Raw genomic sequence first — 17,689 nt, forward strand, 5'->3', positions numbered from 1 at the left:
AAAGCCTCTCCATATGTTAGATCTGATGTTTGATCTGACGAGATGAACTGATGTTTGGATCACTAAAGCACTGGGCCAGATTGAAGAGGTCAGGGTGTTGGGACCGGAAGCAAGGCGAGGACTGGACTGCAGTGCCAGCTGCAGTGATGCCTAGATTTGTGATTGTGATCTTGTAACATTTACTCAGTTTAGGGATGAACTGTGGCAGTTGCCTGCTCCAGCTGCATTGATGTCTGGCTCTTTGTCATTGATGAACCTTTGGTTCTGAATGCTAATTGTTTGAATTTTTTGATTCTAAAGTATGTTCTGCGCTTTGGCTGTTTGATGGTATTTTTTTTGGTATGTTCTTTTGAGATTTGTGGCCGACTGTAAGGTGACGAATCTCAACGTAGTATACTTGCTTAGATAATAAATGTACTTTTTTACATTAAACTTTGTACATGATCACTATTAGAGTATGCCTGAGCTCTGGGGGCAATTGTTCTTTTTCACAGATCTTCAGGAGCAGGGCATACATGTTGTCCAGGAGTGCTGGTCCCCTTTCTTTGAAGATTTCTACTGGGATCGTATCAAGATGAATAGCTCCATTACTGTTCAGGCTTCTGATGACATCATGCACCTCTTTCACATTGGAAATCTCCCATGTCTTCTATCACAGCTCTCTGGAGGATTTTCTTTGTAATTTCTGGTTCAGCAGTGCTGTCATGGTTAAGAAGTTCTTGGAAGTGCTCTCTGATTGTTCATTGACATCCTGCTGATACTTTAGCAATTTCTTTCCCTCCTTTGAGTTCAGGAGTTTTAATCTGCAGTAACGTGGTCTGTAGACTTCTTTGACGGCAAACAAGACATTTCTCATGTCATTAGAGACTGACAACCTCTGGATTTCCAGATCTTTCTCAGTCCACCAAGAATCCTTTCACTCCCTCACCTCGTGCTGGACATTTGCTTTGGCTCTGGAGAAAGCTTCCCCTTTATCCATGCTGCTGTTATCATTCTGCTTTGATGTCCTCTGGATATTCTTATCAGAGGTTTTCCGTAAATGAGGCCTGATAGTGCTGTTGCACGGCACTGGAGATTTAGTCTTGGCCTGGTCTATTTCTTATGAACCCTAGTCTTTTTTCATGACTCTGAAGGACATTGGAATTTTTCATGTGTCTGACGCTGGTTATTGTAGGAAAGGCAGATGAGCCCAGGGCATGGATCAGCACCTGGAATTATGATATTCCAGCCATTAGTGAGACTTGGTTTCAGGGGGGTAGGACTGGCGCTCGATAATCTGGAGTTCCTTTGTTATAGACCCTTCAGAGTATTAAATGTGTGGTGTTACTTGTCAAGGAAAATGTCACAGCAGTCCTAAAAAGGTCCTAAGAAGAGACGGTGCGATACTTGATCTGCTGTAAGTGAATGATGTCGGGCAGGGGACAACAGGTTTTCTAGGGGATCACGTTGCATCTGGTGATAACACTGCCATTAGTTTCAGTGTAAGTATAAAAGATAGGTCTGGTATGCAAGTTGAGTTTCTAAATCTGTTGCAATGAATGAGGTGAACCCAAACAGAGGATACAAGGCCAGAAATTAAGTTAGGATGCAGACGAGGGCATGAGCATTGAACAGCAAACTGGAGGGTGTGCAGGAAAGCAGAAGGCAGGCAGAACTATCTTGACATGGAGTGTAGAAAGGAAAGCGGCAGTAAAAAAACCTTTCTTAGCATAGGGAGACGGAGTTACACAGTTAAACCTCAGTGCTGAAGTAAAACTTAGAATACTTACCTTGAGTTTCACAGGGAACCATTGGAACTGATGTAGAACTTGGAAAATTATCTTGACACGGAGAGACTGAGTTTCACAGGTAAATCTCGGTACTGAAGCAAAACTTATAACACACAATACTAAGCGGCCGGGAAACATTAATTACCACACTGGCAAAACCAAACATCTGGCAACTAGTGGGTGCAAAGCCGAGGTTCTTATGCTGCAGGTCCAGAAGAAAACCAGGTGTGCCGCCGTCAGAGGGAATTAGGAGAAAATGGGAAATTAATGGTCGGGACCATGACAAAATCAGAGAAAAGCCAATTTTGGTGGTATCAGAAAGGATCTAGCAAGAGTGAATTGGGGCATCATGTTTTCTGGGAAAGGTGATTTGGTAAGTGGGAGGCCTTCAAAAGTGAAATTTTTAGAGTACAAAGCTTGTCTGTGACTATTGGAATAAATGGAATAGATAACAGGTATTGGGAACCTTGGTTTTCAAGAGATATTGAGGCGCTGGTTAAGAAAAAGAAGGGATTTGCTTAGCAGGTAGGAAGTATAAGGAATGAAAGTGAATACTTAAGAAAGAAATCAGAAGGGCTAAATAAAGCTACGTGGTTATCTTAGCTGACAAGATGAAGGAGAATCCTAAGTGATTCTACAGATATGATAAGAGCAAAAGGATTGCAAGGGACAAAATTGGTCCTCTGGAAGATCAGAATGGTAACCCATACATGGAGCCAGGTTAATGGGGGGATCTTAGATTCAGTTTTCATCTCAGTATTTACTCACAAGACACAAACAGAGCTTATAACATTCATGCAAAATGGCATCAACTTCTTTGACTCTATACAGATTACAGAGGAGGAGGTGTTTGCTGACTTGAGGGAAGGTAGGGAGGACAAATCCCCAGGGTCTGAGAAGGTGTTTCATTGAACCCTGCAGGAGACAAATGCTGAAATTGCTGGGGCCCTAGCAAAAATAATTAAGTCATCCTTAATGACAGGTGGGGTCCCAGAGGATTGGAGGATAGCCAATGTTGTTACGATGTTTCTTTCCTCTCTTTTCTATAAGTGTATACCTCAGATAAATATTATGTGGAGATTTGTGGCACAGACAGTCCATGTTGGCAGGAACATCTCTGACTCCATCACACTGTGCACTGGATCCCCACAAGGCTGTGTGCTTAGCCCATTGCTGTTTACACTGCTAACACATGACTGTGCAGCCAGATTCAAGGAGAACCTGATCGTTAAATTTGCTGATGATACCACAGTGGTGGGACTCATCAGCAAAAATGATGAAACAATGTACAGGGAGGAGGTCAAACATCTAGAGAGCTGGTGCAGTGACAATAACTCGATCCTTAATGTCACCAAAACCAAGGAGATGATCGTCGATTTCAGACTGTCTCAGCCTGAGCACACACCCCTCAGCATCAGCGGCTCCACAGTGGAGATAGTGGAAAACATCAAGTTCCTTGGGGTGCAGATCTTGGACAATCTCACCTGGTCCAGAAACACCACTGGGATTGTGAAACGAGCCCAGTAGAGATTGCACTTTCTGACGAAGCTTAAACAAGCATCACTCCCCACTAACATCTTAACTACATTCTACAGAGGCTTGGTTGAGAGTGTGCTGACCTTTTGCATCATAACCTGGTACTCCAGCTGCAGTGCTGCTGACAAAAAAGCCTTGCAGAGGGTGGTTAGTGGAGCAGAGAAGTTTATTGGGGTCTCCCTACCTTCTGTCCAAGACCTCTTTCAGAGTTGATGCCTCCAGAAGACACGGTACATCATTAAAGACCCCTCACACCCTCTACATGAACTGTTTGTTCTGCCATCAGGCAAACAATACAGGAGCATCAAAACAAAAACCACAAGGCTACTAAACAGCTTCCTCCCACAGGCAGTCAGACTGCTAAATAGCTGCTCCACCTGACTCTGCTTTGGACACTCTTAACTTGCACTGGACACTTATAACTTGTTTTTGACTGACATGTGGCTGTTTTGTTTTACTATTTATTGTTATGTTTATTATATAGTGTTGCATTTGTTATGTTCTGATTGCACTGCCCCTGGGAAACGCTGTTTCATTCTGCCCTGCAGAGCTGATGTACGGTTAGAATGACTATAAAATTTTTCAATCTTGAATCTTGTCATTGGAGAGAGTCCATTCCTGAGAGTTTCCCAAGAATGATTCTGGAAATGAAGGGGTTAATATATGAGGAGCATTTTGCAGCCTTGGACCTGAACTCAATGGAACTTAAAACAATGCATGGGGATCTCATTGAAAACTACCGAATGTTGAAGGGCCTAGATAGGGTGGATGTGGAGAGGATGTTTCCTATGGTGGGGCTATCTACAACTCGAGGGCACTTCCTCAAAACTGAGTGTTGTCCTTTTAGAACAGAGGTAAGGAAGAATTCCTTTTGGCTAGAGAGTAGTGAATCTGTGGAATTTGCTGCCACGGACAGCTGTGGAGGCCAAGTCAGTAGGTATAGTTAAGGCAGATTTCGAGAGGTTCCTGATGGGTCAGGGCATCAAAGAATATGGCAAGAGGCAAGTTATAGGGTTGAGTGGGATCTGGAATGGCAAGGCAGCTTCAATGCGCTGAATGGTCTAATTCTGGTCCTATGTCTTATGGACTTATGGTGTTATCTCTTCCTCAGCAGAGTACCAAAACTGAACATAATACTACAGGTGTCATCTCACCAGTTCTCTTGTACAAATGAAACATCGCATTCCAACATCTCTACTCTGACTGATGCATAAAGTCTTCTTCACTACCCTGTCTACCTCTGACTACACTTTCCAGGAAAATGGACTGAATTCCAAGATCCCATTGTTCTTTAACACTTCCTCGGGCCCGACCGAGCTCTGTGAAAGTCTAACTTGATTTGATTTCAGAAATGGAAAACTCAGCCCATATCTGAACTGCACTCCATAGCCCAAATGGCCAGCAGATCAAGTTCCTGTGTAGTTCTTCAAAATTCTGTTTACTGTCTGAAAAACTACCTGTCAGAGTGTCATCTGCAAATGACACATTTTTCATTGAAACTTTGGTCAACCCAACAGGTTGTTACATTCTGCTAATTGCTCTACCAGCAATCTGTGAGTCAGTGTACATCAGTGAATATCACAGCGAGGAGAAGCTGTATCTTGGGGTATGGCAAATACACAAGCGTAATTCATTTCAGAGTATGGGATGAGATTAATGATGGAGCGGTCATGGAGAATACAGCATGACAATCCTTTCAGTGTAGGAAATGAATCTAATATCCTAAAAATTTACATGATAAGAAGAAACTAGGCTTGCTCTCCTTGGAGCTTCTGGGGTTAAGAATGGATATGATTGAGGGGTGTAACATTATGAAATGTACAGTGTGGATCAACAACAAGGAACTTTCTCATTCTCAGAGATGACATAGATTTAGAAGGGATTTGAATGAATTGTTTTTACTCAGAGACTGGTGGAAAAAGTGTTAAGTCAGTGCTTGTGAAGTGCAGAATGACATCTTCAGTCACATCTACATAGAAGGCTTTGGGCCATGTGTGGGAAGATAGGGTTTATATACAGTGCTGAGTAAATGTTTTCAGCACATGTAAAGTAATGCTGTAATATGAAGATGCTTTCAAAAACATTGAAATAAGAAGTTTCTAGATATCACAAAAATACGATAGAGAGGAAGAAATAGTAAAAAACTAAATAAATTCAATATTGGGTATGATAACACTTTGCCTTTTAATAGGCATCAATTATCTTAGGTACACTGTTGAGAACTTGTATAATAAAGATGACTGGTAGTTTGTTCCAAGCATCATAGATAACTTGCTACAGTTATTAATTGGCTTGCTGACATTGTATTTGCTTATAAGCACTTAATTTCACATTCTTTATAAATTGATAAATGATAAAATAATTACACAGTGTACACAGAGAGGTCTTGTTACTTTGTTTTTTTTTACAGTTGTTTCAGGAGAAAACAGTTCAGTATATTGTCCGTTAAAGTATATCTGCTTAAATTCTGTGCATTGAATAGTATGAGTGCTGACTCTATTGCATCAGCCACTCCTGTCATCTGTGTAATGTTCTCCCTAAGCAAGGGCTGCAGTGAGAACTTCTGTCTTCTTTATTTATCTTACCAAACAATATATAGAGAAGTGCCAATGAAATAAATTGTTCTGGCCTATTTTTGCATTTCCCCATCTCTTCTTGGAAAACTTCTCAAAAACCATGGTTCAATATTCTGATGAGAACAAATGGTGAGATCCAAAACATCTTTAGCAAAACATCTTTGTTTCAGCAACTAGATCACTGACCAACAATTTGGTGAAGAAAAGTGAAATGGCTATTTTAGCGTTGTGTTTATACCTAATACCAATCGTGTGCACATTTATAAATACAATGGTGGGATTGTAAAATGTTATACCACTCTGTTGCTGATAAGTTATCCAAGAACTGCAGCTTTATAGGTTATTGGTCAGACTGCACTTGGAATATGGTGAACAGTTTTGGGCCCTTTATCTTCAAAAGGATGTCTTCGAATTGGAAAGGTGACCAAAGGAGGTTCCACAGGACGATCCAGCAACGAAAGGGTTAATGTACAAGGACCGTTTGATGGCTGTTGAACTGTTCTCAATGGAGTTTAGAATAATGGTGGTGGGGGGAGGGGTTCTCATTAAATCTCTTGTACTGTATAGTGAAGGACCAAGAACCTAGGTGGAGTGTATGTGGAGAGGATGTTTCCGATGGTGGGAGATTTCCTGACCAGAGGATGCTGATTCTTTGGATTTCATTGTCACAGAATGCTGTGGAGGACAAATCATTGGATATATTTAAAGTGGGGTTTAATAGGGTTCTGATTAGTAAGTGTGTCAAAGACTATGGGGAAACTAGAGTTGAGGGGGATAATAAATCAGCCATTATAGAATGAGGAGCTTGGGGTTCCTTAGTGACAGGTGAGGTCCCAGAGGATTGGAGGATAGCCAATGTTGTTACCATGTTTCTTTCCTCTCTTTTCTATAGGTGTATTCCTCAGATAAATATTATGTGGAGATTTGTGGCATATATGACTATATGATATATAAGTACAATTTCTAAAATACATCTCATGCAAATATTTGTTTGATGATGAACTTCAATAAAAAAATAAATTACAAAAGAATGGCTCTAAAAGTAATTCAAGAAATTATACTGTAGGTCAATGTTCTTGACATTAATAGTGGGAAGGTAATTAGAAGGTTTTCTAAAGGGCTGGAAATATGAGTATTTGGATAGACATGTACTGATTAGGTATAGTCAGCATGCCTTCATGAATGGTCAATCATGTCTAACCTATATTATAGAGCTTAGCTAGGAAGTTACCAGGAAAGTTGATGATGGAAAGACAGTTGCTGTTCCCTATATGGATTTTAGCAAAGCATTTGACAAGATTCCACATGGGAAGTTCACCAAGAAGGTTCATTTGATCAGCATTCAAGATGAGATAGTAAATTGGATTGGACTTTGGCTTTGCATGAGAGGCCAGAGAGTGGTAGTTGATGGTTGCATCTCTGAGTGAAGGTTTGTGACTAGTGGAGTGGCACAGGCATCAGTGCTGGGTCATTGATGTTTGTCATTTATATCAAAATCTGGATGACAGTGTGGTTACCTAAATCAGCAAATTCTCAGATGACACTGAGAATGGGAGTGTAGTGGACAGCGCTGAAGATGATCATGGCTTGCAGAAGTTTGTGAACCAAATGGAAACAAGGGCTGAAAAATGGCAGGTGGAATTTAATGCAGACAAGTGAGAGGTGTTGCACTTCAGTAGGACCAACAAGGATAGGTCTTACATGGTGAAAGGTAGCGGATTGAGGAGTGCGGTGGAACAAAAGAATCTGGGATTAAAGGTCAATAATTCATTGAAATTGGCGTCACAGGTTGATAGGGTCATAAGAAAGTTTACAGCACATTGGCCATCATAAATTTTTAAAAAATCAAAATATCGAGTACGGGAGATGGGATGTTATGATGAAGTTGTATAAGAAATGGATAAGGACTAAGTTGGAGCATTGTATGCAGCTTTGGTCACTTACGACCAGGATGGGTGTAAGCAGGGCTAAAAGAGTACAGAGAAAATGTACACAGATGTGGCCAGATCAGGAGGTCCTGAGTTATTTGGAAAGACTGAATAGGTTACGATTTGTTTTTGGAATGTAGAAGATTGAGAGGAGATCTGATAGAGGTATACAAAATTATTAATGATAAAGATAGGGTAAATGTAAGCAGGCTTTTTCCACTGAGCTTGGGTGGGGCTACAACTAGATATCATGGGTTAAGGATGAAGCATGAAAGGTTTAAGGTTAACATTTGGTGAAACCTGTTCACTCAGACGGTCGTGTCAGTGCAGAACGAGCTGCAGAGCAAGTGTGCAAGCCAGCTTAATTTCATTTTTTTTCAAAAGTTTTGGATTCATGGATGGTTGGGATATGGAGCACGATGGTGCTGGTGCAAGTAGATGGAAGCAGGCAATTTAAATGCATTGGCATGGGCTAGATGGGCTGAAGGGGCTGTGTGTTATGTGCTGGATTTTTCTATGAATATGACATGGAGGACAGATCTGTCTACAATCTGTCCAACTGTCACCTTTGCCAATCATGACCTTTCTCATGGCAGTCCCTAGCTCGGACAATGACATATCAATGAGATACCACGGTGCAGATCAGGCAAGATGCCAAGATGCCATGAATTTGTTTTTCTGGTGGAAGAGAGTACTCATGATGGTAAAATTGAACTCAGCACATGTGGTGAGTAGTTGTACATTTGATATTATTCAGTACCCAGCATAACTTTGCATTGGTCGTTGTCAACAAGACAACAATTGTGTACAGTGACAGCAATTGTGCTCAAATTGAATGACATTGTGGTATTCTCTGTGTAATAACATCCCTAAATACATAAGGAAAATATGTGTCTATCTGAAATGAAATCTGCCAATGATAGAAATACTCCGCAGGTCAGCAGCAACTATACAAGGAAAACAACAAAGCTAATAATTCAGGTCAACGAGTTTCAATAAAATCATTCCATTGGGATGTCTTGATCTGATTATTTGATGCCTTCTCCAAAAAATGTCCAGCCATTGACACCTTTAGGATAATCTAATACATTGAATTCAGGAATGAAGTCATATTCTAAACAGAATGAATGGATGGATTTTTTTTTTGAAAACAGAACCTTATGAAGAAGCATTAATATGTTTATAACTGTTTATTGAACTAACCATCAGTGAAGACAATAATTTTAATCTAATAGAACAGATTTTAACATGAAAAAGGATCTACTGCTTTCCTGACGTATATGACGAATAAACTTTTCTCGGGCTTCAAGTGCGTACAGGTATAGATTATAACCAACGTTTCTGTGACAAACTCTGCCATCTTTTTCAGGGATGATGAAGAAGATCCCGGAAGAAGATGGCACAGTTTATCATAGAAATGTTGGTTATAATCAATACCTGTACCTGGATGGAAGCCCAAAAAGAGATGTTAACATGGTAAAAGAATTCTGAGCAGTTCATGATCATAAAAACTTTAAAAATTCATAGTAGGATTCTGCAGGAAATCTAGAAAAGATGGCATAATATTAAGATCAGTGTGAGTGAAGAGTGGATTTCTATTAAACAAAGCAAGTATCTTAAAGCATGACAAGATTATTTTGTTTTATTTCACCTTCATTAAGTCAATGTTTTATTTATGAGAGATTTATTCCACAAAGCTTGAACAGTGACACTTAATCTTGCTCGAAAACTCCCCCACAGTCAGTGTAGTCTGGGAACATTCACTTTATCTCATGGACTAGGCTGTGAGGATCTGATTGATCATGTCTCTGTAAAAGCAAAAGTGAAATTATTAGATTGATTGCCACCATGAACTATGCAATACTGTGTGATGCTGTGTGCCTGTGATGTTGCATTCAGGTGATGTGTATGCAACAGCTTGTGCATTGGGAATAAAATGAACATTGACTTTGATTACATTTTGTGCGTACACCATGCAACAGAATTCTATGTGAAGCACAGTGTCCAATATATTTTCTTGTCAAGTACTGGACTTGATTCGTCACATGGAGAGTGTGTGAAAACCTACTTACGGCATTTCATCTTTATGCAACTTTAGTTTGACAAAAGATTAAAAGTTCATATGTGAATGCTTTTTTTTTCTTTAAATGATTGGCATATTTGAATGAATTTGGAATGAAATTGGATGAGAGGTAACTTGATAGATATGTACAAGATGATAAGAGGCAAAAAAATGAATCCACTGCCAGAGACATTTTCCAAGGGCAGAAATGTTTAACACAAGGGGACATAATTCAAGGTGATTGGAGAAATCCATTGAAGGAATGTCAGAGGCAAGTTTTTCTTATATAGACAGCTGTGAATGTATGGTACCTACTACCAGGGTTGGTGGTGGAGGCAGATACATCAGCGACATTTAAGAAACTCTGACAAAGATGCATGGATCACAGAAAAGTTGAAGGATTTAAAGGAGAGAAAGGTTAGATTGAACCTAGAATTGGTTAAGAGATCAGTGCAACTTGGTGGGTCAAAGGGCATGTACTGTGCTGTAATGTTCAATGTTTTACGTTCCAATTCATGGAAACCATTTGGAAGCATCTACTGACCTGGACTTACCTTTTTGTCTCTCGTGAACCATGTGACAGCGATAGTCCAGATCCCCAGCAGAGCAAAGAACAGCCAGCGTCCCACTTTCCATATCACGTAACTGAACAAAGGGGAAGAGATACAGAATCAGTGGCAGGAGAGGAGACACCTTGGTATTTGAAATATTTACCTCCTGGTTCCTCTGTGAAATGAGTGAAGTGGAGCAATAAGAGCAGCAAGGCCAGGATAGTTCAGCTGGGAGATTAATCTCATGCTGGACTAAGGGAGGAAAGATAACCTATGACCATCATTTGGAAACATAATTGCTGAAACATGACTGCAGATATGTCGCAACAGTAGATTTGGAGATAGATTTAGCAATGGCAAGAAAGGAAATAATGAGGTTGGGCAACGATGAGTCTGGGGTTAATCTAATGACATTGAAATGGTCCATAGTGGTTAACACAATAATTTACAATAGTGAGTATTGTGAGAAAATCCACGCATTACATGAGGAGGACATATGGACTCCTTAGAGAAAACAATAAAATTGAACTCTGACGCCCCAGGCTGTTCTCCCTTGATGCTCCAGTCTCCTTCCAGAGTCCATAAACGTATCTGTTAGTTGGTTAGTTGCTTGTTGTAAATTATCCTGTGATTAGGCTAGGGTTAAATTGGGGGTTGCTAGGCAGTTTGTGTTGAAGGGCCGGAAGGGCCTATTCCATGTTGTATCTCAGTAAATGGAATAAATTAAAAAGTACAGTGGTAGATGTGGTCATGGAGGAATCAAAATCAACAATGTACATGGGGCTCACTCATAACACAATGGTTAAAGAGCCCATGAAAGAAATTTGAAAATTTGAGCAGTTAGAGCAGGGGTTCCAACTTTTTTTTTATATGAGGGTCCAACACCATTAAGCAAAGAGTCCATGGACCCCAAATTGGGGACCCCTGATATAGAGGGTAAATCAACCAAAACATGTGGGAAAAGTAAGATGAAATGAGCAAAGTGTACTTTATGATGATAATAGAGAAGGAAACAAATAAGAAGAAAACCAAATATGTCAGGGAAAAACAGATAGAAGACAGAACAGTACAGCAAAGTACAGGTGTACCAGGATCAATATAAGACTGCAAAACTTACATGTTCAAACAGAGTGTAGGAGACAGCAAAGTGTGCAAATACAAAAATAAAGAAACAATAATAACTAAATAAAAAATAAATACTGAGAACATGAGATGAAGCGTACTTGAAAGTGAGAATATTGGTTGTGGAAAAAATCCAAGGAGAAAAGGTGCAGGCTATTCAATCTACTTATGTTTCCTATCATCTTGTACACCTCTATCAAGTCCCCTCTTATTCTCCTTCCATCTAAAGAGGAACTATATAGCTCACTCAGACTATCCTCATAAAATATATTGTCTGTATCAGGAAGCATCCTGGTAAATCTCTTCTCAAACTACTACATCCTACGATAATGAGGCAAACAGAACTTATGCTTAAGTTATTAAATGTTTAGGGTAAGAAGATTATCTTTGATCTCAGGTTTGGCACCTATATTAGAAAATCAGGAATACTCAGTTTCCACTACATGATTACATTGAAGTTGATCATGTCAAATGTGTTTAACATCAGTTAAAGAGAAACAAATTTCTCTCCCAACTGACTCTATTTGGAAGCAGTAGCAGTGAAACCACATGTAGAGAGAACCTCATACTTTACATTTTATCAGATGAAGATTCTTCGCTTTGTTCAGTTGTCATCGATTCTTTTACGGTTTTTTCACAGATATAAATTGGCCCTGTTAAAAGAAAAGAAAATAAGATTTCAAACAAGCGAAGATCTACAGATGCTGGAGATCCAATAAACACACACCAAAATGCTGGAGGAAGTCTGCAGGCCAGGCAGGTGGAAAGGATGCTGTGAGCCAGATGGAATTGAACCTCAGACCATTTGCCGGTGCTGATGCCACTACCCCACCGGTCGGCTCGGTTAATCGGTCGTTGGGAATTGGTGCAGGATTAGGTTAGGGTTTATTGGGTTTGGTGCGGTTTGAAGGGCCAGACAGGCCTACACCACACTGTATTGCTAAATGAATAAATATATATATTTTAAATGTCTCGCTTTTATATTGTTCTCTCATTCTCTTCCTCTTATCCAAGTCTGGCTTTCTGCATTTGCACTGCTGACAGAAACCTCGACCATTCTCAGAATTGTTCATCAAAGTCTGGCAGCAATTTTCTATGCATATAATTTCTCTGATTCTCTTGCTGGTGGGAGATTTTCTACCCCTACAGTGAGCACTCAGGTATTTAAATAAAGCTTTTAATTTTTGCAACATTTGCTCAAACTGCCCAGAGCAACAGACCAAAGTACATGAATGAAATGATGATCAACATTCTCCTGGAATTGTCCCCATTCTGGACCCTGCAGCTTGTGAAACATCCCCTTCAGCATGAACTCCATCTGTCCCTCAGGGAACATTTCGTGCATTGAAGAGCTCTATTGTGAATCAATTAGATCCAAGGAAATGTGTCATGTTCAGTAAAAGCAGCAAAGCTGAGTATTAGAAGTAGTTTAGAACTCAAAACAAAAGAAAGTAGTTGATTAAAACATTGAAAATATAGAACTTGAGCAAGTTTGTAGGGCAAATATATATCAATATGAAAGCTTCAATAGGTATGTGAAGAGAGTAATTAACACAAATGCAGGATATCTAACAGACAGAAATGGAAGAATTTATAATGGAGACAACCAATTCAACCATTGGTTTTGTCTTTCGTATTTCACTACATTTCTTTCCACCAATGTCAGGCTAATTGCTCAATGATTTCTTCTTTTCTCTCCACCTGCTTTTAAAATAGCTTGTTTAGCTTCTCTCCAATTCATTGGAAAATTTGAAATGGCCAGAAATGCATCTCTAGTTTTCTCATGCCAAGTCCTTATGTTCTCTGGGAGGTGGAGTATCAGAACCTGGTGATTTATTGGTTTTCCATCCCATCTGCTTTCCCAACACCAATCTGATATGATTGGTGAATACCTACCTTCTGCTTTTCAACAGACCCTATGACATCCAATATTTCTGGGAAGGTAATTGTTTCCCATATCTCTTCATCTCTCTCTCCCCCTGTGAAAAATAACTAAATCACCACTTTTTGAGGGAAGAAATCTCTCCTAATCCCAGTCTTCAATGGCTCACCCTTTCATTACTCTAAGACTCCATGCACTATCCTGTATTCCCTGGCCTCGGAAGCATCCTACCTGCTTCTGTATCACCCTGATAAAATATTGCAGGTTTCTATGAGATCATCTCTCAGCCTTCTAAACTCCTGCAAATTAATCTCTGATTTTATGTCCCTTGTGACATTCCAGAAATCAGTCTGCTGATCCTTTGCTCACCTCCTTCCATTACAAGAAAATCTTTCAATGAACCAAATCTGCACACAATGCTAGTGGTTAGGATCAAGGAACAAGATGATGTCTGACTGATTTAAGTTCCAGACCAAATTGGAAGGATCAGTATGAGCTGACTCGAGGCACCACGTCCCAAGCACGAGAGCATATTGAAGCAGGAGGCCCTCGGTCTGAGACTGAGGATCAGCCGATTTGAGCACCATGCCAGATTGAGAAGGTCATGGTGTCAGGGCTGGTTAGGGTTAGGCTGATTTGAGACTATCTGGACCGCAAGGTTTACTCATCTCTGCACAGAACTGAAGCTGTGATCTGCAACTAATGGGTGCTAGCTAGGCTGCTGTTGCTTTCATGGTTGTGGACTCACTTTCATGAACTTCAGTCCTGAATGTTAATTGCTTATTATTATTGTTTGATTGATTTGCTTTTTTTCCCACACATTGGGAATTTGACATTTTTGTTTAATGGGTTCTATTGGGTTTCTTTGTTTTGTGGCTGGCTGTAAGGATATGAATTCCAAGGTTGTATATGGTATACACTCGTCGATAGTAAATGTACTTTGTACTTTTGCCACAATTGATAAAATCCCTGCATCTTTGCAATGTCTGATGCTTGTTCCTTTACTGGAATCTTCTCTTTGGAAGTCCAAATACAATTTGCATTCTTTATGCCCTGCGGCATCTGCAAGTTTACCTTCAGTAAAAGATGTACAAGGACACCCAAAACTCATTATATTCCCCCTTTTCTATACTATTGCCATCCTGGTAATTATCTGTGTTATCATATTGCCACAGTCTTAACAATATTTACTTTCATTGCCCGTATATTTCTGATTCAAGCTTAGTGGTTGAGTGGTTGAATGACTCCAATATTACCCTACCCTGTCCAATAATGCTTCTGTCCTGAAAACTGTTCATCACAATTAATTTGAGCTCAGCTTTTCTGCACTTTTGCCTGGAGACTCAGTGAACTGGGACACACAGTTTTAAAGTCACATCTCACAATTCCATTTAGCAGGAAAAGGAATGTAGTTTTTCAGGACACAGACTTTCATCATCTATGTGATTTCAGTACTTATTATCAAGATACAACTGCTTTGATTTTATGACTTAGCCTGTTTTCTATAAAATCCAGCACAGATGATTATTTATAAATTCAGGCAGGGCAAACATCGATAAAGTCTTCAAGGAGCACAGCCACAAGAAAGCAGCATCTATTATCAAAGACTGTAAAGCCAGAACCTCCTCTCATTCCCACCATTACGGAGGAGTTACAGGAGCCTTCGGTCCCACATCTCCAGGTTCAGGAACAGTTATAACCCTTCAACCATCAGGCTCCTGAACCAGCGTGCATAATTTCACTCACTTTAACATTGAACTGATTCCCCATTCTATGAATTCACCCTCAAGCATTTTTGCAACTCACGTTATACATATCCAAATATATATATAACATTCTCGATATTATTTTTATCCATCTATTGATCTGTTTGTCTGTCTTGTTAATTATTTAATCTTTTGTATCTGCAGTTTTTCTTCTTTTACACATTGGCTGTTTGTTCATTTATGATTGTGTGTATTTTTTCATTAATCCAATGCATTTATTTATTGATATACAGTGGAGAATATTCCTTTCTGGCCCTTTGAGCTGTGCCTAAGTTATTCCTTGTCTAATCATGGGACAACTTACAATCTACCAAGTATATCTTTAGACTGTGGGAAGAAACCAGAGCACCTGAAGGAATCCCTTTCCTCAGTAAGTTCTGTTTTATTTATTTGTAGCTACTGCAAATGCTTGGAAGAAAATGGATCTCAGGGTAGAATGTGGTGATCTATATGTACTTTGATAGTAAATTACTTTGAAATTTGAAGCAGTTTATCTTAAAAGGGCTATCTTAATGAATGGCCAGAAATATTTGCAGATAAGACACATTCACACACAGCATGTGAGAGCAGATCAGAGGCAGGAGACCCTGTGGTGAGCCAATCACATTTGAACTGCCGTGCTGAAAAGATTTTCCATTCTCTAAAAGATGGTGACCACTAACACTCCATGCTCCTGAGTGAGTTCCAACAATGCTATATCCAGCATGCATCAATCATTCAGTTGTACTCCATCGACCATCATAAAGAATCAAACCCTGCACCACTTACCCATGCCATTGACTTCAATCACATATCTGCAGGTGCTGACACTGTTGGAGATGGACACATTGACCATTTTACTGGAATTTTCTCCAATAGCATTTGAGGCTTTGCAATAATACAGATGGTTGTATTTTAAGGATTCGCAATGTAGATCCAGTTTGTTGGTGTCAGAGATACTTGAATCTACAGATGGTGTCTTTTCATACCAGGAGTACTGAATGGGAAGGGATCCATGGACAGACTTGCAGGACACTGACACAGAGTCCACACAACTTGAGCCATTTGTTGGTGGTGAAAAAAGAAGCCTAGGAACAGACGGGGGTTCTGTGGAAAAGAATCAGTGAACATCTGAAAATCAAACACACTGAACATTTCAGCAGATTTATATCTCAACCAAGACCCACCAGTTTGGAATCTCAGCAGCTCTTCTACCTCTTTATGTCTCTGCATCCTCACAGCTGTCCGAACGGCAATGTCTGGCATTATCCCAAAACACAACATAACTCCAGATCAGGACAGCAGTGATGACTCTGTGTCAGTCACTCTCGCTCAGCAGGAATGAGACAGTTTGAAGTGGCACCTAACAGCTTGACTCTGCAGAAGCAGCATTTGTGAGTGTCCAGAAAATCTCCCCATAATGTGAAAGTAGAAAATTGTTAGATATGTACAAAATAAATGGTGACTTGAGGGAGAGAGTATAATTGTGATTGTTTCAGTGGCCTACTGCAGGAAGGGAACCTACATAGGAGCAGAGTTAGGCCATTCAGCCCATTGAGTCTGCTCCACAGAAAATGGCGGCGTTACGTCTGGAGATGGATATCTGTTATTTGTTAAGTTGGGATCCGTGCACAATCCTGATTTGATGGAGACAGATGAAAGAACATGGAGGAACATCTGGAGAAACTTCTGAAATGCCAGCTTCGTTGCCGCTGCTACTGTGCGGTCTGGAATCTCCGGAGGAGAAGGCTTCCGAGACCTCGGCTTTGCTCGTTTCGGTGGCCGGGACGAGGTCGAATGCGCTCAGCAGAGGATGGCACTCGGGAGGCTGTATTGGAGGGGCTGGTCGGAGACTTGAAGTTTTTGTACGGACTCAGAGTCTGCTGTCGTCAGGTACTTCCAAGGCATCAGCTGTCGGTGCCTGGAAGTTTATGGCAGGGAGAGGTACTCCCTTTTGCTGCCTGATATCACGACTATTGGAGTCGATCAGGACTAGAGACTTTTTTAAAAACCATGCCCATGGTCTGCTTTTATCAAATTACGGTATTGCTTTGCACTGCTGTAACTATATGTTACAATTACGTGGTTTTGTCAGTGTGAGTCTTTGGTTTGTCCTTTTTTTTAATTTTGTGATATCACTCTGGAGGAACATTGCATCATTTCTTAATGCATGAATGCATTTCTAAATGACAATAAACGAGGACTGAGTGTCCTCATAATCTAATGACTGATTTATTATCCCTCTACGTCTATTCTCCTGCCTTCTCTCTGTAACCTTTGTCACCTTATAATCAATAACCTATCAAGCTCCACTTTAAATATACCCACAGCTGACTGTGGCAATGAATACCACATATTCATCAGCTTCTGGCTCAAGAAATTTCTCCTTAACTCTCTTTTAAAGGATGTCCGTCTATTCTGAGTCTGTGCCCTCTAGTCCTAGATGCTCGTACTATTGGAAACATCCTCTTCACATTCACTGAGATTTTCAATACTCGATAGCTTTCTATGAGATCCT

At 40.1% G+C, this 17,689-nt stretch overlaps 1 protein-coding gene across 1 annotated transcript in view; it reads right to left on the reverse strand.

Moving 5' to 3' along the window:
- Positions 1-9,569: 9,569 nt before the first annotated feature.
- LOC132380891 (polymeric immunoglobulin receptor-like) overlaps positions 9,570-17,689 on the reverse strand; it is a 141,135-nt gene continuing 133,015 nt past the window's right edge. Inside the window, 4 exon segments of the mRNA XM_059949808.1 lie at positions 9,570-9,617; positions 10,426-10,516; positions 12,119-12,197; positions 15,961-16,278. Coding sequence (XP_059805791.1) covers positions 9,570-9,617; positions 10,426-10,516; positions 12,119-12,197; positions 15,961-16,278 — 536 coding nt within the window.

This window comes from Hypanus sabinus, chromosome 25 (genome assembly GCF_030144855.1).
Source record: "Hypanus sabinus isolate sHypSab1 chromosome 25, sHypSab1.hap1, whole genome shotgun sequence".
NCBI lineage: Eukaryota > Metazoa > Chordata > Chondrichthyes > Myliobatiformes > Dasyatidae > Hypanus > Hypanus sabinus.